The following is a 20,903-nucleotide window of genomic DNA, read 5'->3' as shown; positions in this document are numbered from 1 at the left end:
ATTGACTCGGAACTGTGAACTTTGTATTGTTATTGGATTGGATTGTATTGTTATTGGAATGGATTGTTATTGTCTGTTTGTCTGTTTTAATTGAATAATTGGATTTGATTGTATTGTTATTGGATTGCTGGTAATGTTTAGGTATGTATGAGAGTATCAACCAAGAACTACCTAGGAATAATAATGCTGAGAATAACTCGGCTTCCAATGAACCTTATCTTCCTCCCGGATCTAAGGAAAGTCAATCACATACTTCTAATGTTCGCGGAAAAACTGATCCTTCTAATGAGATCATAACATTCTGGTCTATGTAGTACTTTTAATTTGGATGATACTTTAAGATTTATATAATTATATTAGACTATAATTATATTTTAATGTGTTTATTTATATTTCATTTATTATTTTATTATAAAACGGTTTTTTCAGTTCAACCACGGTCGAATCGATTGAATCTATGAATCAATAAATCAGTAGTTAGAACAGTTCGATGATCGGTTCGGTTTTTAGAACCTTGCTTAAAAGACACTTTCATAGTTTCATGTGTATAATGGCTAATTGTTTGAAGTTTAATTTTAACGGAAAAAAATATTATCAAACGGACAAAACATAGTGATCCTTTAGTTAAAAGACATGTTATTATTCTTGAGAAAATACTCAGAGTGGTCCCTGAACTTGCACTCGATACTCAAAGTGGTCCTTAACCTTGCACTGGCCTCAATATTATCCCCGAATTTGACACAAGTGTTTCACGGCCGTCCCTGGAGCATTTTCCAGTGACGGAAAGATGACTTGGACTTACGGATGCCACGCTGGAAGCCATGCTGGACTTCCAAAACGACGTCGTTTTGTAATTTGGCGCCCAAATTGCATTGAAACATCGTCGGTTAGTGTTTGGAGAAGGGATGTAACATGCAGGGCATACTTCTCTCTCAAGCCAACACAGTCTCTTCATCTTCTCCTTATTTTCTTCAATGGCGCCAGTTTGAGAGGGATTTTCGCTGGCCTTGTCTCTTAACAAAATCAAGCATATTGTGATTATCCCGTCTCTGTTGCACACGTAGCGGTCTGACGGGAAGCACTTTGATTGTTAGAGGTAAGCAAAATAGAAAGGATAAACATAATAGCTACCATCTACTGCTCTGTTTTTGTTGATCATGACTTTTTGTACATTATTAAGTTGTTATACATTCATTCGCTCTGCCTTTTGTTATATGGTTTTTCTGAAAATTTTTGTTAGGGTTTTCTGCGTACGTTGATTTTGCGTTTTTTTGTTATTGTTTTTTTGCTTCATTGATGGTATCTATGGTTGTAATGTGCTGAAAATAGAAGAATGCAGGTTGTTTATGTATGCTGTTTATTTGTGTTCATGGAGGGTTAGGGACTTGTGTTATTGTGCTTTCCTGGGTGATGGCTATCTTGATGATCAGTTGTTATTTTTTTTTTCAGATGGGTCTCATAACTATTGTGTGTCACCATGGGGGATCCTTTGTGAGGAGTGAAGAGGGTGTTGTGTCATACACCAGGGACCATATTTCAGAGATTCCGAAGGTTGATCCTGATAGGCTAGATGTCTTTTTCATCAAGAATTACTACAAAGAACTTGGGTATGATAAGGCAGAACATTGTTGGTGGCTGGTTCCAAAGAGACCCTTAGAGACTGGCCTAAGGGAACTTAATTCTGATGCTGAGCTGCTAGAGATGTGCTTTCTTGCTGAAAACAACAATGGAGAGGTGCATGTGTACTACGAACATGGGGTATCTATTCCAATGTATTTGGAAGAACCACCATTCAGAAAGGACAAGGAGGAGGTGGTGGTTGAACTCCCTACCCAACCAGTTTTGCTGAGAACAGGAGCAATCTCCAAGGCCATTCCTCCATACCCAGTTCCAACCCCATGTATCAACCGTCCGAGTACTAGCAAACCCACCCAGGAGGCAACCTCTACGAAAACTACCCCTGCCCCACCCATGGACCATACTGAAGTACCACCTGCAACCACCAAATCAACTCCAACCCTCAAATCCACCATTCCGAGCCCAATTTCTATGGCTGCTACCCCCCCTGCACCACCCAACCAAAATATGGGTCATACTCAAGAACAAGCTGCAACCACGAAATCAACACCAATTCCCAAAAGTACTCCAACAGTGGTGCCTAAGCCAAAACAGGGTAAGATTTTCCAACCGAAAGTGCCCTCAAAGAATGGGACAGAGAAGAAACAAGCTGCTTTGAAAGAAACTGGAAAGAAAGGCAAAGAAAGAACAACACTGAATAGGAGATATATAACCAGGGGTCTAGCCAAAGGTCATGTGGGGAGGCAAACAACTAAGGGTAAGGGAAAGCTGGCTGATACGGTTGTGTTATCAGAATCAGATTGTTCGGACAGTTATGAAAGTGCGGAGGATAGTGCTTACAAGCCCGGAGCTGAAGAAAGTTCGAGTGATGAAGAGGTCACCAATATAATACTGCAAGGTAAAAGGAAAGAGGTAAACAGGAAGCACCCTAAAAAAGTTAAGGAGAGTAATTTGTGGAAGGAGATACTAGAACCTGATGATGGATTAGTACCTGAGGATGATTCCGGTGAAGATGATGAGTTCTTTTTTGGACAACCGGGAGGCCAGAGTCCTAATATTGGGGCTTATGATGCTCATGATGAATATCATGATGAGTCAGACGGGGCAGATTCTTGGCATTCCGAAGAAATGAGGACACCCCCAACTCAGAGGATGAATTTGATGAAGTTCAGAATGACGACGCATTTCCTGTTTTCAGAGAAGGAACAAGGTTTGGGGAAATCCGATTAGAGGTTGGGATGAAATTCAACACGAAGATTGATTTTAAGGAGGCTGTGAGGGAGTATTGCATCCAGGAAGGTAGGAGAGTTAGATTCAAGAAAAATGATAAAGTACGATGTAGGGCTTCATGTAAGGTTGAGGACTGTCCATGGGTTATCTATGCCTCTATGGATAGTGAGAGTGTTTGCTGGCAAGTTAAAACCTTCAATGATGATCATACTTGCCCAAGGGAGATAAAAAATAGATTAGCTAACAGAGGGTGGTTAGCTAGCAAGTTGGTCAAGAAGCTTAGGAAATTTCCGAATCTGAAGCACTCTGAAGCTTTAACTTACTTTAAAAGTAAATATGACTTGGAGTTGAACAAATCTTCCCTGACAAGAGCACTCGGAGATGCAAGGCACATTGTGTATGGTGATGCTGCTGCACAGTATGGGATGGTGAGAGATTATGGTGAGACTCTCCTTAAGTGCAACCCTGGTTCTACTGTGCGCATCGCCACAATTCCTCATCCAAACCACTCAGAAGAGCCCACTTTTGACAAGATGTACATTTGTCTCGATGGATGCATGAAGGGGTTTAAGGCAGGATGCAGACCTCTAATTGGGCTTGACGGAGCATTCCTGAAAACCAGATTCGGTGGACAAATATTGGCAGCCATTGGACAAGACGCCAATAATCATATTTACGTAATTGCATATGCCATTGTACCAGTGGAGAACACAGATAACTGGAGGTGGTTCCTTGAACTGCTGCATGATGATCTAGGGAGCTACACCCAAAATGGATGCTGTTTCATTTCGGATATGCAAAAGGTAACGACGAATTTGATATTTACTAGTTATTGCTTTCATGATTCTGATTCCAATAACACTGGTTTCTTTCAGACATTGTTGCTGTCATGTTTTGCTTTCATGATTCTGTTTCAATATGCTTGTATTAATATAATGAGATAGTAGTATAACTTACTATATAGCCGGGACTAGTTTACTGTCACTTATGTATGTGTAGGGACTAAGTTTATGTCACTTATATAAGTTGAGGGACCAAATTGGGTCTCGATATTATAAGTTAATAATTTCTGTGGTGGTTTCCTGCAGGGACTAATCATAGCTGTCCAGGAGGTCTTCCCTGGTGTCCACCACAGATTTTGTGTTTGGCACCTGTGGAGAAACTTCAATAAGCAGTGGAAAGACAACGAACTCAGAGGATTACTGTGGGAGTGTGCAAGATCTACCACTCAAGAGGGATTCGTTGAGGGAATGATGAAAATTCAGAGAGCTAAGAAGGAAGCCTGGGAGTACCTTGCCAAATGGCGAAGAGATGCATGGAGTCGGGCCTTCTTCCCTACCCAACCAAAATGCGACAACATATGTAACAATGCTTGCGAAGTATTCAATGCAAGAATCAAGGAAGCAAGGGCTAAACCAATTATCACACTACTCGAGGAAGTTAGAATGTATATCATGAGGACAATAGCCCGAAACAAAATGAAATTCAAGAACCATGTTGGGTTACTACCCCCTGTTCAACGTAGCCGCTTGGAAAAGATCAGGAATGCTTTAAAGAATTGGCTGCCAATGTGGTCCGGAGATGCGGACTATGAACAATTCGAGGTACACGGGTGGCCGACAAACATGGTAGTGGACTTGGGAAAGGCAATATGCACGTGTGGACTTTGGCAACTGAGTGGTATTACTTTAATTGTCATTACCCTTCCAATAATTATTCTGATATTGTAATTGTTTTTCTTAATTTATTGTGGATTGTATACTGGAATTGGAGTTGATTACTTAGTAACTTGGATGCATATAATTGATTTGAAACAGGGATGCCTTGTGTCCATGCTTGTGCTGCAATGGCTAGGGCAGGCAGGCAGCCCGAAGACTTCTGTCATAGATGGTTGACAATGGATGCATACAATGACACCTATGCATTCCATATCAATCCTATTCCTGGCCAGAAACTATGGGAGAAGTCTCTTCAGAATAGACCACAACCACCAAAATTTAGGAAGATGCCAGGAGCACCTAAGAAGAAAAGAAGAAAGGGAGTTGATGAAGGCCCGGTTGGAGACAAGAAGCAGAAGATCACCAAGATGAAGAGGGTATATAAAGAGGGTTCATGCCGTCATTGTGGTGGCAAGGGTCACGACAAGAGAAATTGTGCTAAGAAGAAGGCTGACGACGAAGTTGCAGCTGTGGCAGCTGCTGCAGCTGCTACAGCTGCTGCTGCTACTACTGAAGCTAACACAGGAAATAATCAACCTCTCCCTGCTGCACCTGAAGTCCCAGATGAGGGCAATGTTACTGAGATTGAGGTTGGCATGAGTCAACCAATGGTGTCAGAAAATGAAAATGAAAATGAAGAAGCCCACAAGGTAAATCAGCCCCAGGCAAGGCCACCAAAGCTCCCTCAAAAAAGAAGACAACCCCCACCACCTGCAACAGCTTCGATTCCTCCAGCAGCAACCCGTGCTCCTCCTCCAACTGTTTCAAATGCTCCTCCACCAGCCACTGTTCCAATTTCAAATACTCCACCTCCGACAAGTGCTTCTATCGATCCAATGGTTGGTGCATCAGCAGCTACAGCTTCAAGGTTGCGTAACGCCATGCGTTTTGTTCCAACTCCGGGGTTCAAACCACCAAGAAAATTCAACAAATGAACACTTTGCTAATTTTTTGTTAAGATATTTTGCTTTTAAACATTGAACTTTATGGTTTCTGATTTCCATGGTAGCTAAATACTCTATGTTGTCTTTTGATCGTGTATGTCCTTTGGATTATGGTAGTTAAATACTCTATGTTGTCTTTTGCTTGTGTCTAGTTTGACACAGACAACTTTGGAAAACAATTAACCATGTGGGAATGTTATTGTTAAATGTTTCAAATTCTATTACACTTGCTTAGCTACTTAAAATAGAATTACACAAATCAATTCATTTCTTCATCATAAGGTACAGCAATTACAACTTTTGTTTTACATAATATTCAACTGAACTTCACTGCTTCCATACTACACAAAACAACAATTACAATTACTGTAACAACAACCAACAACAAACAAAATGCTACTTTTAGAGTCTTAACTTCACACTCCAACTTTCCAAGTTTCCAAGCAAATTTCATTCTCCACTCCTCCATTTCAAAGCCATAACTACCTCTGTCACTTTCTTCTTCTTCATCAGCCAATTTGTCAGCCCACATAAAGAGACCACACCACCTCTTACCAACACTCTGCAACCACATTTCATGCCCATGGAGAAGAAATGTTACAAATTTAATAAGCAACGACGCTAGGTATATTCATTAACAAAAATCACTTACATTGTAGTTAGGACAACCATAAAATGCTCTCCCTGGATTCGCCTCTGTTCCTGACCACTTCAGGACGGGTCGGCTACCACACCCACACCTATCTGGAACTCGTTCCTGACTGCGTCTGGTGGTTCTCCTCCCATAGCTTCTCTCTGAACGTCGGTTACTGGAGCTACTTACATAGTTGCTGCCTCCACCCATCATGACCCACTCCACTCAACTCAAGCTCAACGGTGCCGGGGAAGACGAAGCAGAGCAGAGAAGAGGAAACAGTCTGGTTTCTCGTGATAAATTGGGGATTAGGGTTATAAATGATTTCAGGGACTAAATTGAGTTAAAAAAAGATAACTGCCACATCAGATAACCGTTACCTATCCAACGTGGCCCCTCTCATACACGTCAGCGCGCCGTTAAGGAATATTCCCCGGAAAATGCTCCAGGGACGGCCGTGAAACACTTGTGTCAAATTCGGGGATAATATTGAGGCCAGTGCAAGGTTAAGGACCACTTTGAGTATCGAGTGCAAGTTCAAGGACCACTCTGAGTATTTTCTCTATTATTCTTTTAATGTAATTAATTCTCTATTATCTTTCTCAGTTTTCAATTTCAATTTTCTTCACATATTTGTACGACATGTAAACATCACATATGCACTAGCAAATATTTTTTACATTCCAGTAATAAGTGCATAACTTAATTAGACTTTGAATTAAAAAAACGAAGCAGATAATAGCATAACTAGACAGCAGAGGGAAAGATAATATATTACTGGCTTTGTAGGCTGTGTAAAGTCCAACATATATATAGAGGTAGAGTAATAAATAATTAAATATAGAGCACTTACTCACTTAATTACCAAACATACAAACTTTAATGAAGTCATTCAATGTCAAAGAGGAGTCTTTTGTGTATCGGGTTTCTCTGTTGACTCAGAACTCGTTGCAAAACAAAACCAGAGAAAAAAATAGCCAAATTACTAAACAATGAACCAAAACTAAATTATTCTTTTTTAAAAATAGCAAAATAACATTAAAATTAGAATATATATAAGTCTTTAGTAATATCTCTCTTGTTCATTAGACAAACAGATAAATTCAGTACCCTCATTCCATTCAAATAAAGGATAGACTTAAAGTTCTTCGAGTGTGAGCTATGAACCAATGGAACCATAACAACTAAACAAATTATATGATGTTAAAACTTCTATGTAACAAGAATCCAAAGCAATGTGCCTTGAAGGAGACCATATTCAATTAAAATAACAATTTCGGAATTATTTTTACAAAATTGTGCAGAGAGAAAGGTGAGAGAAACTACTTCATTTCTGAGCGGTATAGATACACACACGTTCAATTTATGTTGAGAAGTAGTTTTAGCTTTGAAAGTAGATAAAAATACCACAAAATCCTTGAAATTTATTTCGTCCATGGTAACTCCATTATTTTTTTAGTTTCATATACAAACTTTTTTGGACGTAAAAGTTCATACAGGTTGGCTAAAATCCAACAAAAACAATCCTTAATTTAGATTTGCGTGTAAATATGTGCTTTTCCAACTTTAGAATAGTGCAAACGGTTATTTTTTCTTAATCAAAACCGCAATGCTCAAAATTTAAACAACAATCAAAATCTCTCAAAAATATCTCAAAATTGTCACGAAAGGTGAAGAAAGTTTTAAAACTGAATTCGAAAAGAATTATGAGAAAATGAAATAAGAAGATGAAGATGAAGAAGCAGTAGAAAATGAGGAAGAGGAAGATGAAGGATTTTGAATTATGAAGAATTTATCAGTACAAATCTACCAAAAATTCTTAAACAATACATATAAATGTCTTAGTTTTATACTGAAATTTGCTGCAACTACACAAAAATATTTTCTCTAATGCTGCATTTTTTTCTTCTCTTTTTTTTTCTTATTTCTTTCTTTCTTTTAGTTGAATAAATGTAAGTTCATCTTCTTTCAAGTAATTTTGCACTATTATATGTTTCTTCTCCTTCTTTGTTTGATTTTTTTGTTTTTATTCTTGTTAAAAGAGTAAAACAAGAAGAAACTTGAGAAAGTAAAACAAGAAAGAAAATGTGAATAAAAAAAGCAGTAGAAGATGAGGAGAAGGAAGACGAAGAATTTTGAATTATGCATAACTTATCAGTACAAATCCATTGAAAAATCTTAAATAATACATATAAATGTCTTAATTTTACACCGAAATTTGCTGTAAATATACAAAAATATTTTCTCTAATGCTGCATTTTTTTTCTTTCTTTTAGTTAAATGAATGTAAGTTCATTTTCTTCCAAGTAATTTTGCAGTATTATGTGTTTCTTCTTCTTCTTTGTTTGATTTTTTTGTTTTTATTCTTGTTAAGAGAGTAAAACAAGAAGAAACTTGATAAGGTAAAATAAGAAAGGAAAGATGAATAAGAAAAGAAAAAAAGAAGATGGTGATGATGATGAAAAAAAAAAAGAAGTAGCAGAAGATAAAGAGGAGGAAGATGAAGAGTTTTGAATTGTGCAGAATTTATTAGTACAAATCCACCGAAAATTCTTAAACAATACACATAAATGTCTTAGTTTTACACCAAAATTTGTTATAACTACAAAAAAAATATTTTTTTAATGCTGCATTTATTTTTCTTATTTCTTTCTTCATTTAGTTGAATGAATGTAAGTTCATCCTCTTTCAAGTAATTTTGGAGTATTATATGTTTTTTCTTCTTCTTTGTTTGATTTTTTTTTTGTTTTTATTCTTATTAAGGGAGTAAAATAAGAAAAAATTTGAGAAGATAAAATAAGAAGGAAAAGATGAATAAGAAAAAGAAGAAGAAGAAGATGCTGATAATGATGAAAAAAAGAAGAAGAAGAAGCAGCAAAAGATGAGGAAAGAGAAAGATGAAGAATTTTGAACTATGCATAACTTATTAATACAAATTCACCAAAAATTCTTAAACAATACACATAAATGTCTTAGTTTTACACCGAAATTTGCTGCAAATACACAAAAATATTTTCTTTAATATAGACCTCCTATATTACATTCAATTCAAACCATCAACGATGAACAACAATCTTCACAAAAAAACAACATTATTCACCTACCGAATCATAAACTACTAACGAAAACATTAACTAGAATCAAATCATACCTAAGCCACTTGATTGAATTCAAAACAATAATCCACTTCGTTCGGTTCAATTGACAATCTGAACTTGTATCATTCATTATCTTCAACAACGAGATAACTGTTCAAAATTAATTTCAGAGTTTGATTTAAAAAAAGAACGAAAGAAATCACAAAAAACGAAAAAAGAGAACGCAGAGACGAACGAAACGCAGAGATAGAAGAGAACGTAGATCGAAAACGTTAGAAAAATTCGAAAAAGGAAACGAAATTCTTTCGAAAAAGCCATTATAAATTCACGTGTTAATTGAAAAGTTGGCTAGATAGTGGCATGTGAGGTTCTCAGTCGTTCCCACTCTGATCATTGTCCCCTACTTATCCGATGTCAAGGAGTTCCTATCAAGAAAGGAAACCGGCCTTTTAGATTCCAAGTGGCATGGGCAACGCATCCTGATTATAAGGCCATTGTTCAGAAATCTTGGGATAGTACAGGCTTTGGCATCCATAAGAAGTTGCTGGGGGTCCAAGAAGCTTCGTTGGAATTTAACTCTACGGTCTTCGACAATATTTTTATTAAACAGAGGGAATTGGAGGGTTATTTGAATCGTATTCAACGGAAAATGGAAGCTGATGATGATCCGATTCTGAAGCACAAAGAGGAAGAATTGAGAGCTAAGTAAAATATAGTTTTGGCCCAGGAAGAATTGCTTTGGTACCAGAAGTCAAGAGATCAATGGGTTCGGTATGGTGATAGAAATACTAGCTTTTTCCATATGCAAACCATCCTTAGAAGAAAATCTAACAAGGTTCATGGGTTGCTAGTCAGTGATGGGTCTTGGTCTGATGATCCGGAAGTTTTGCAAAGGGAGGTTGTTCATTTCTTCAAAAATATTTTTTGTTCTACTGAGCCTGTTGAGGTTAATTGCATGGAAGAAATTTCTATGCCATCTCTTAGCCAGGATGCTTGTGATAATTTGTCTAAACCAGGTTAAAGAAGCTTTGGATAATATGAACTCGTTCAAAGCTCCTGGGCCGGATGGTTTTCAAGTTTTTTTCTTCAAGGAATATTAGGATGTGGTGGGTCATGAGGTATGGCGTACTGTTCAGAAAGTATTCTTAGGGGAGACGTTCAGCCATTCTTTGTTGGAAACTTTGATTGTTCTTATCCCTAAGTGCGACCCTCCAACTAGATTGAAGGATTTTCGGCCAATAAGCCTTTTGTAATGTAATTTATAAGCTAGTGACTAAAGTGCTGGTTAATAGATTACGACCATTTTTTGATGAGATTGTTAGCCCAACTCAGGGAGGGTTTATTCATGGTAGAGGAGCACCTGATAATATTATTGTCGTCCAAGAAGTTCTTCACTTTCTTAAGCGGACAAAATCTAGAAAAGGAGCTATGGCTTTTAAGATTGATTTAGAAAAGGCTTATGATAGAGTTGACTGGAATTTTCTTGAGTACACTCTTCAATCTTTTGGCTTTCCTTCTCTAATTATTCGGCTTGTAATGAATTGTGTTCAGGTCTCAAATCTTTCCATCGTTTGGAATGGGAATAGATTGGACAGCTTCCAACCTTGCAGAGGGCTCAGGCAAGGGGATCCAATTTCTCCATATTTATTTGTTTTGTGCATGGAGAGATTGGCGTGCTTCATTTCCAAACAAGTTGACGAGGGTATTTGGGATGGTGTGGCTGTTTCTAGTGGGGGACCTAGAGTTTCTCACTTGATGTTTGCAGATGACCTCCTCCTTTTTTGTAAAGCGAAGAAAAGTCAAGTTCAGAATGTTGTGCACACTTTGGAGTTGTTCTGTAAAGCTTCAGGTATGAAGGTTAACATTGAAAAATCTAAAGCTATTTGTTCTAGAAATATCTCTAATAGAATGAAGGAAATGTTGGCTGGTGTTTCTCATATTCCTTTTACTAGTGACCTAGGCAAATACTTGAGGGTGAACCTTAATCATCCTCAAGCTGCTAGATCTATTTTTTCAGACTCTTTAGAGAATATCAAGAATAGGCTGGCTAGTTGGAAAGGTCGACTCCTTAACAGAGCAGGCAGGTTTTGCTTAATTAAATCTGTTGCTTCTTCTCTTCCTATTTATCAGATGCAAGTGACTCTTTTTCCTACTTCGGTTTGTCAAAAGATTGATTCTATGCTTAGACAATTCTTGTGGAAAGGAAAGGTGAGGGAGCGTTGCTTAAATTTGGTCAAGTGGAGCAAAGTTGTCACTCCAAGAAAATATGGAGGATTGGGAATTAGAGATACTCAACGTGTAAATTTTGCTTTACTCGGAAAGCTTGTTTGGCAATTATTGCATAATAAAGATAAGCTTTGGGTAAGAATTATGTTGGCAAAATATTTATCTGGGAGTTCTTGCTTTTCACCCAAATTTTCTAATAATGTTTCAAGCACTTGGCGAGCGATTTATAAGACAATAGAAAAGCTTCGTGATGGTTTTGATTGGTGTACAGGCAAGATGTCTCAATCCTTTTGGTATCATGCTTGGCGACCATATGGAACGCTAGCTCCTTTGGTTCCTTTTGTGCACATTTCTGATTCTCACTTGAAGTTAGAAGATGTCTGGCACCATGGGCATTGGCGGTGTGATATTCTTTGCACAATGATTCCGAAAGAAGTTAAACTTGATTTGATGCTCTTTGATCCTATCAAGCAGGCAGGAGATAAAACAGGTTGGTTTTGGACAAACTCAAATACTCTCACCTACTCGACTAAAAGCGGGTATGAATGGCTACTGAAGAAGAAATTTGGCTGGAATGATAATGAAAATTGGCTTTGGCTTTGGCGCTTGAGAATACCGGAGAAGATAACAACGGAGTTCCCACAGCTAGTTACCGATTTCAAAGAGGTATTTCTACTTCTGATTTTTGTCAGAGATGTTATCTTGCTCTAGAGGATATTAACCACTGCTTTAGGACTTGCCAAAAAGCTCGTCAGATTTGGATTAGCTTAAATTTGGGAAATGACCGCTAAGGACTCTAGTTTGGAATTTGTGTCTTGGATTCGTTCTAATCTCAACAAAAATGAGTTTCTCTTTGCAGTGGCCTTTTGGTGGATTTGGAGGGATATGAACAATGACATCTTCCACCAAGATGATCCATGGAGTAAGGAGAAAATTGTTCACTTAGTTAAACATGCTGCTCGAGATTTCTCTAATGTTGTTATCAACCAAAAACATATTATTCCTTCTTATTTGAAATATAACTGGGAACCACCTCCAATGAATGTTTGTAAAGTGAACTGCGATGCAAGCGTTTTTGAAAATGAGCAATTAGCTGGCTTTGGATGTATTATTAGAGACAGCATGGGAATTTGGATAAAAGGTTGTTCTGTTAGTATACCTCTTTCTAGTGTTCTCTGTTGTGAGCTTCATGCTATTTGGAGAGGGCTTGTTATAGCTTGGGATTGCGAATGCAAAGAGGTCATATGTGAAACTGATAATCTTGATGCGTTTCTTCTTATTTCGCGAGGCACAACCAGCATGATTAGGAATGACTCTGGTCTGCTTGACAAAATCAAAGAGATGCTCCAGCGCAATTGGACAGCTATTTTAGTGCTCATCCAGCGAACAGCAAACAAAGCGGTTGATTTAATGGCTAAGACTGCTGTTTTAAACAAGCAGGTGTATCTAGAGTGGTTACTGCCTCCTAATAATTTAGACATTATTATTAGAGAGAAGTACTACTCTTTTTCTTAGGTCTTTTTTCTTTGTGTTATGTTCAGTCACAAAAAAAAAAGTGACATGTGAGGTGAATTAGGTTAAAGAGATTTGTATGGACTTGTATATGTAAATAATTTGTACGTGGAGAATATTTAATTTTTTATTAGTTTAATATTGATGGTAATTAATTACAGTAAAAGTACATAAGAAGTACATAAGATTAACTAAAAATATTTTTTTGAGAAAGGGAAAAAGATTAATTATTTTCATTTTAAAAGTTTTAAAATAAATAAAAACAAAAAAATATTTTGTGGTTAATTTTATATATATGTACTCCTATTATAATTAATTATTATCAACATCAAACTAATAAAATAATAATTTAAATAATAGCGTACTATTTTTAATATCCTCTCAAAATAAAATATAGAATTCATCAAATTTCATAATACAAAAAATAAAAAAAAATTGTATGGTATACTTAAAAAAGTGAATTTATAGCTAATTCAGAAATAAATAAAAATTCATCGAAATAGCTACGACAGTGACTAAGCCAAAACAAAACCACTTAAATGTAACAAACGTATTGGTGCATAAAAAAATGAAGTTGATAAAGATAAAAGAAGAGATGATACAGAAAAAAAAAAAAAAAACCGGAGAAAGCACATCAACTATAGAGATTTGTAAAGAAATATAAATATGTTTAAGGGAATGAATGAGTCAAGTGTATGTATGTATGTGTTTGATAGATAGATAGATTGCATGGCACCGTTTGGAGAGGTGTAGCGAAGTACCAGGTGTCGGGTGGAAAAAGAGGCATTTAGGCACGTGTGAAAAGAAGAGAGTTGTTGGTAGACGTGGCACCTTGTGATGAGGACAAGAAGTGGATACTCGTGGCACCTCGGGATATCTCTCGGCTTATGCTTATTTAGGGCAGACCTCCTTATAATTATGATCCATTCACACTTCACTTGCTGCTCAGTGTTGTGTTTCTTCAAATCTGGAAATTACAGAGTTCAACATGAAGGTTTGCTTTTTGTTGTTTATGTTTGGATTTGGTTGGTTTCTTTCTTAGGATCAGAATGAATGTGTATTATACTTGATGGTCATCAGGTTCATGGAGAGGAAGAGAAGGTGATTATGACAAGGAAGCAGAAGGCAGAGTCCATTAATAAGCAGGCTCACGATAACACCCCAAAGAAGGCCAAAATAGAATTTGATGATGTCCACAACACCACCAATGGAAAATCCTCATGTGCTGAATTTGACGACTTGTCCAAGGCCATGAGCGACCACCTCTCTGTTGATGACATGAGACAAATTCTTGAGGCCAATGGCATTGATTCCTCTGCTTCCTCTAACTCTGACCTTGAAATCACTAGAAAATGGTACAAGTAAATACATACATACATACTCTGATTTATTCACAATAAAACTAATGTTGTATGTATATATATCAGTGAAGACTTGCTTTTTTATGGTGCCCTGGAGAAGTGTCCCGTTTGCAATGGGAGCTTGGAGTTCGATGGTAGGCGCTATTGTTGTAGAGGGTTCTACAGCGAGTGGTGTAGCTGCACCTTCTCCACCAGAGACCCTCCCAGAAAGCACCAAACCACCAAGCTACCTGATTCCCTTCACGACACTCCCGTCGCACATGTCCATCTCTTACCTTGTATTTCTATATATATATATATATCTCTTACGTCTCATTTCTTATATTCATGTTCCATGTGCACCATGGCATGCAGTTGTTAAAGAAATACGAAGAAGTTGCTCCTGCTGGCAGGCCTCATAGGGATTTAGGCTCAGCCGACAAGCCTTTCACTGGCATGACCATCTCTCTCATGGGCCGTCTTTCTCGTACGCATGTACGTATTCATATACCACTCCACACTACACACTTTTGTTTATCACGCTAACACAAATTTCCAACGTGTTGTATTGTTATTAATTAGCATTATTGGAAAACGAGTATTGAGAAGCATGGAGGGAAGGTCGCCAACTCCATCATTGGTAATTAATTAAGCACTTGCTCTTGTTTCATTTAATTAATTACCAACTCCAACTTCCAATTTATATCGTTATTAGGGTCAACCTGTTTGGTGGCTTCGCCTGCTGAAAGAGAACGCGGTGGCACTTCCAAACTTGCAGAAGTCATGTCAGTCTCCTTTGATCCGTTCAGATTATATGATCACCTCATTTACCATGCATACTATTATCTAAATTATTTTTTTATTAGTTTAATATTAATAATAATTAATTAATTATAATAAAAATATCTAAAGAGTACGTAAGGAGTACTTAAAAATACATAAGCTTAACCACAATAATTTTTTTTAAGTAACACATTAATTTTATTTATGTAATCTAGGGAGAGGGGTATACCAGTGGTAACGGAGGCCTGGTTGAGCGACACAATCGAGAAACAAGAACCTCAACCTTTGGACGCTTATGAACTTGTCACTCATCTGTCCGCAGTAGCCGGGGATAAACACCATCCTGGAGACCACCCCATTGAATCTCTAGTTTCACAGGTCTATTCACCAACTCAAGCTACTAAATATAAATGTTAATCTCTCTAATCTTTCACACTCCTCTTTTTCTGTCACAGCTCAAGCTTTATGGCAAGAGAGGGGTCTACAAAGATACCAAATTGCAGGAACAAGGAGGCTACATATTTGACAAAGATGGAATTTTGTACAACTGTGCCTTCTCCCTCTGCGACCATGCCCGACAACTCAACCAGTGATTGCAATTTCGCCTTCGTTTTATTCTATTATATTCTATTCTGTTCATCTTTGCGTTTATGTGACAAAACCTCCTGATTATGGGTGATGTGGATTTGGAGCAGCTACAGTGTCATGCAACTCATTACGGTCCCGGAGAATCATTTGCATCTATTCTTCAAGAAAGCAAGAGCTGGAGACGATCTTAATGCAGAGGAGAGACTGGAAGAGTTTGATAACGTGGATAATGCTCTGAGAGAGTTTACGAGGCTCTTTGAAGAGATCACCGGTAACGAGTTTGAGCCTTGGGAAAGAGACAAGAAGTTCAGCAAAAAGCCACTCAAGTTCTACCCCATTGACATGGTATGTTTCTACTGCTACTTCTAAGCATTAGGTATGCCATTGCTAGCACTTGTGAGATAAAAGAATGCAACAATCTCCTTGGAACGTGGCTTAGGATGATGGAGTAGAAGTCCGGCACGGCGCACTGGGACTGCGACAGCTGGGGATAGCAGCTACACACTGTAAACTTGAGCCTATGGTTGCCAATTTCGTCAAGGTTTTATGCAGCCAGGAGATATACAGGTATGAACACTGCCTTTTAGAGTTGCTGCTGCGGCTGTTTAGAAATAACCGAATATTGGAATACTGAAATCAGGTATGCGCTGATGGAGATGGGTTACGACTCGCCAGACCTTCCCATAGGAATGGTTACACAGTTTCACTTGAAAAGATGTATGCAATTTGGCAATTATTTTTTCCCTGATTATTTGATTTATTTTTGTCAAGTACTTTCAACGAGACTGACAAGAGGTACATCAGGTGAGGAAGCATTGTTGGAGTTCATAGAGAAGGTTAAGTCATCGAAGGAGAGTGGACCAAAGGCTGAGGCTGTCTGGACAGATTTTAGCCAAAGATGGTTCACTATGATGCCCTCTACTAGGCCTTTCCTTTTCAGAGATTATCAAGAGATCGCAGAACATGTAAGCCTAATGGTAATTTGCTTCAAATCATTCACTTGTGTTAATCACTCTTACTCTTATCTTGTTAGGCTGCTGCTGCCCTGGAGGGTGTCAGGGACATAACCGTGGCTTCTCACCTCATAGGAGATGTGAGTGGCTCTACCATTGATGACCCCTTGTCAGAGACCTACAACAAATTAGGTTGCTCAATCTCTCCCTTGGAGAAGGATTCCGATGATTATGATATGATTGTCAAGTATCTGGAGAGAACTTATGAACCAGTCAAAGTTGGTGACATGGTAACATCTGGAATTCAGAATGTCATTTTTCTGTGTGTTGACGTGATTAATTTACTTGTAATGAATCTCAGGAATATGGGGTTTCTGTGGAGAACATATTTTCTGTGGAAACGAGTGCATGCCCACCCTATGAAGACATAGTGAAGCTCCCAAACAAGGTTCTTTTATGGTGTGGTAAGAAACACGACATCTCAACTTTCTGGTGAACAAAGCGTAATTATGATTATCTTCTAAATGTGGTGATTATGCTGTGATGCAAGGAACACGAAGCTCAAATCTTTTGAGGCACTTGCACAAGGGGTTCTTACCAGCTATATGTTCACTACCAGTGCCAGGATACATGGTACGATAAATTAGTGTTACTGTAACTCGATTCTCGTGATAAGAATATTCTGATCCGTGGCTCCATTGAACTGCAACAGTTTGGGAAGGCGATTGTTTGTTCAGATGCTGCAGCGGAGGCTGCAAGATATGGCTTTACAGCGGTGGACAGGCCTGAAGGGTTCTTGGTTTTGGCGATTGCTTCTTTGGGGAATGAGATCACCGAGTTGAAATCCCCGCCAGAGGTAAGGCACCTAAGAGTAGAATAGTTTCTTCGATGTTTTCTTTGACATTGTGAAATGTGATTGCATGGCACAGGACACGGCATCTTTGGAGGAAAAGAAGGTTGGAGTGAAGGGGCTGGGGAAGAAGAAAACAGACGAGTCAGAGCACTTTGTTTGGAAGGATGACATCAAAGTCCCCTCGGGAAGGATAGTTGCGTCAGAGCATAAAGATAGCCCTTTGGAATACAATGAGTATGCTGTTTATGATCCTAAGCAGGTGAGAATATGCTACTTGGTGGGAGTCAAGTATGAGGAGAAGGGAGCAGTGATGGACACCGCAGAGTGAAGAGACCAGCATTTTGTGATGGTGAAATTAAGGACCATGTGTTTTGGCTGAAGCTCTTTCAAGTTTAGAAAGAAGTGGAAGATGTGTCCTCTTTTTCTTTTTCTTTTTTGGTGTACATTACATACCAGACTGCAACAGATTAGGTTACTATTGGAGTGCAGTGCTGTGAACTTTTGATCTAATGTATATATAGAGCAGTGGACAGTCGCCTTCTGTGATGTATCTTATGTTTTTAACTACTCTTAGAAATATAAAGCAACGAGTTCTCAACTGAATATTATGTCAAAAAGGAGGACTAGATGATCTTTTCTTCTTTGAATTAATGTCGCGTGGATGCTTCCACTGAAATCTTATATATAATTCCTAAATAGTTAATGAGAGGATAATATTGCTAAATAGTTCCTAATTTTTCAGTTTGTCTCACCAGTTTTGCCTAGTTGTCTGAAAATCTAAATGATGGAACACACAATCCAGCATATTGAATGAAATCATTTGGTTCATTCAAGGACGGAAAAGAAATAGACCAAGGACAAAAGAAAACCAGGTGATAGAGAAAGAAGAAAAGTTATAGATATGATGGCATGTTTAACCATTAAGCGTGTCTTGTTCTAACAAAAATTTACACTTGTTCTTGTTACTGCTGCCTTAAGGCTACAATTTTTGGGGGGAGATTACAAACTTGACAATAATACAAAACTTTGAACCTTGAGTCACCGTTGTTTAACTTTCCACTATCTATGCATTTCACTACAAGTATGACAACAAAAAATTTCAGACATCATGATGAAAGAACCACATAAAAAAGATAGGCAAGAGTCAGTGATATAAAACAACAGGGGGGAGGTTGAAGTTGTCTGAGAGGAATGGTATAGGGTTGTGGCGATCGACAAGGTCGCGGTAGAACTGATACTCAGCCTCGTAATCGTGCAAATGGAGCTCAGCCTTCTGGTTGGTATGATAATGATGTTTGGCAGAAGCTGATTTACCAAATCCAAAGATGCTAACTTGATCACAAATGCCGAGAGCAAGCATGACGGCCTGCAATCCAGAAGAGTAATGGAAGAGAGCCCCATCATGGGCACTGCCCCACTCGTCCAAGGTCTTGCCACTTTGCTCCACAAACCTCTTCAATGAATAGTACTTGACAATCCTTGCGCACAAGACATCAAACCTGGGATCAGTTACCAAGAGGGGAGCCTTGTGGGAAGCATTGCAGACAGTGAAATCCAGAAAGTGGACGGCCTGACAAATATACATAACAATGGGGATGTGAGAGCCATAAGGGTGGCAATAGCACCCAACTCTTCTGGCACACAGGTGCACAATGTTGCTATTCACAAATGATATTGTTGTCTTCTTCCCAACCTTGTTCTCAAAGTTATTCACCCTCGCATTGTTCAGCCTTATCACTGCATCATGCGAATCAATCAACCTACCATAATCACTCTTCAACAGGATCCCGCTGTTCCCCACAACCGCACAAGAACCGTATTTTCGTAAATTCCCATCCAAGATACCCTTTTTCTTGTCAATGGGGGCTTTCACCAACCGAATCAGCTCATCCATGATATTTGCTTGGAATCGCTTCTTCCTCGCCCAATCGTTCAGGACCTTACGGAAATCAAGCCAGTAACGGTAGAACAGAGGGGAACGGAGCGTCGCCGGAATGGTGCTCCGGGAGGAGGATCTGTCTCCGGCGCTGGCGACGTCGTGATGGATGATCCGCCGCCACGAGATGAAGGTCCGGTGGCGAGCCTGACTGCCGAAGTTACCATCGAGGAGCTGCTGGATCTCCTGCTTGGCCTTGTCCTCGCCGATCTCGATGGCGGCGTGGCGGAGCAGCGTGGCGTTGAGCTGCGGAGGAGGAGGAGGGGGCGCGTGGATCAAGAGGACGCGCGTCTCGAGCTCGATGGAGAGGAGGGGGCGGCGAAACATGGCGCGTGAGGTAAGGGTGGCGACGAAGACGAGTAGGAGGACGAGCGCGAAGAGTGGTCGAACGGTGCGTTTCATGGGGAAGGCGTTCTTCATGGTCACTAAATTTGGGAATGGAGGGTCGACGGCGGCGAACGTTTTAGGGTAGGGTGGTTCTGTTTCGGATTCATGTTTGTCTTCGGAAACCCTAGAAGGCATAGGTGAAGGAGGAGAAGACAATGGGGAGTGGTTTTTTGGAGGTAAATGTTGTGACCTGCATAGGGCGGTGTTTGGTTTGAATCTGGCGGGGTTGTTGTCAAAAAGTGATTTTTGTCATCGTTGATGCTGAGAGCTGAGAGCTGAGAGCTGAGGGATAATAGAACAGAACCCTAAAGGAAGAAATTAAAGGTTAAGCTGTGAAATGGCATGGAAGAGGATGAAGAATGCGTTGTAGTTGCGGAAGCTGAATAATTTTTCTCCAGTGATGTGTGTAGTTTTCAGCTTGGAACATTGAGCATGAGATTTTGGGTTCCTAATGGGTGGTGAGAGAATGAAAATATGATATTTCTAAATCAGGTTTTGTGCTGTGAGGTGGAGGTAGTGTTATTGAAGATTAAAATGGTGGTGGTGTTAGAGCACGTTAAAAAGGCAATGAATTGAGTGGTGGAGGAAAGCCACACTACACTGACTGTGGGGCAAAGGCCATTATGGTGTGAGAGTGAGAGTGAGGTGTGGAAAAATTTGGGAATGATAATATAATGTTCTATGCAAAGCAAGGATTTTCATTTCTTGTTATGCATAATTTAGATCTGCAGGTGGATTTGGAAGTTCTTGCATAATTAGATTATATCATGGAAGGATAAATAACTTTTGTTACTGTACTCTCATTCAAATTAATATTATGCACTAAGCATTGTACATTTAATAACAGGACTGTCAAAAACTCGCATCTTCTTCTTGTTATGTTACCACCGCCCATCATGTCCCTCAATTGGAATTATGGCAATGACCCGCACTACAGGTAAACTTTTGCCTCCAAACAAATACAATATAACAAGGATAAAAGATCAAACTATTTTTTTTTTGGTGACAAAGATCAAACTATTAAAATGGGGATTTAGCTAAAAGAATTTATTTTTAGAAAAAGTTAGTAAATTGATAGGGTAAGAAATTAATTATTATTAAATCTATAAATTTTACTTTAAAT

The 20,903-nt window shown here is 38.8% G+C and overlaps 2 protein-coding genes and 1 pseudogene across 3 annotated transcripts; 2 read left to right on the top strand and 1 right to left on the bottom strand.

Annotated features, from left to right (window-relative positions):
• Window positions 1–1,333: 1,333 nt before the first annotated feature.
• Window positions 1,334–5,461, top strand: LOC107611797 (uncharacterized). Its single transcript, XM_088509651.1, has 5 exons — window positions 1,334–1,339; window positions 1,450–2,597; window positions 2,678–3,611; window positions 3,897–4,488; window positions 4,626–5,461. Exons 1-5 carry the CDS (start codon window positions 1,334–1,336, stop codon window positions 5,459–5,461), a joined length of 3,516 nt encoding a protein of 1,171 aa, XP_088365777.1.
• Window positions 5,462–13,829: 8,368 nt separating this feature from the next.
• LOC107629330 (poly ADP-ribose polymerase 3) lies at window positions 13,830–18,074 on the top strand. Its single transcript, XM_016332096.3, has 17 exons — window positions 13,830–13,934; window positions 14,021–14,295; window positions 14,368–14,563; window positions 14,656–14,775; window positions 14,863–14,920; window positions 14,996–15,065; window positions 15,279–15,441; window positions 15,519–15,652; window positions 15,759–15,996; window positions 16,091–16,218; window positions 16,292–16,368; window positions 16,456–16,616; window positions 16,685–16,894; window positions 16,966–17,068; window positions 17,155–17,237; window positions 17,317–17,460; window positions 17,534–18,074. Exons 1-17 carry the CDS (start codon window positions 13,929–13,931, stop codon window positions 17,783–17,785), a joined length of 2,418 nt encoding a protein of 805 aa, XP_016187582.1. The 5' UTR covers window positions 13,830–13,928; the 3' UTR covers window positions 17,786–18,074.
• Window positions 18,075–18,353: 279 nt separating this feature from the next.
• Window positions 18,354–20,507, bottom strand: LOC107629331 (beta-1,6-galactosyltransferase GALT29A pseudogene; annotated as a pseudogene). The gene has a single exon (XR_015907119.1). The product of XR_015907119.1 is annotated as a beta-1,6-galactosyltransferase GALT29A pseudogene (transcript).
• Window positions 20,508–20,903: the final 396 nt, after the last annotated feature.

The sequence above is a fragment of the Arachis ipaensis genome, chromosome B3 (assembly GCF_059453495.1).
Source record: "Arachis ipaensis isolate K30076 ecotype BB chromosome B3, ASM5945349v1, whole genome shotgun sequence".
NCBI lineage: Eukaryota > Viridiplantae > Streptophyta > Magnoliopsida > Fabales > Fabaceae > Arachis > Arachis ipaensis.
The sequence above is the reverse complement of the archived record's forward strand: the minus strand, read 5'-3'. Positions and strand labels throughout refer to the sequence as shown.

What these genes read in the sequence shown, in the direction of transcription:
- LOC107629330 (XM_016332096.3), top strand. An exon ending in CTTGAAATCACTAGAAAATG is followed by an intron (nt 14,296 to 14,367) that starts GTACAAGTAAAT and finishes TATATATATCAG; the next exon opens with TGAAGACTTGCTTTTTTATG. An exon ending in TACCAGTGCCAGGATACATG is followed by an intron (nt 17,238 to 17,316) that starts GTACGATAAATT and finishes GAACTGCAACAG; the next exon opens with TTTGGGAAGGCGATTGTTTG.
- LOC107611797 (XM_088509651.1), top strand. An exon ending in TCATTTCGGATATGCAAAAG is followed by an intron (nt 3,612 to 3,896) that starts GTAACGACGAAT and finishes GGTTTCCTGCAG; the next exon opens with GGACTAATCATAGCTGTCCA. An exon ending in TGGACTTTGGCAACTGAGTG is followed by an intron (nt 4,489 to 4,625) that starts GTATTACTTTAA and finishes GATTTGAAACAG; the next exon opens with GGATGCCTTGTGTCCATGCT.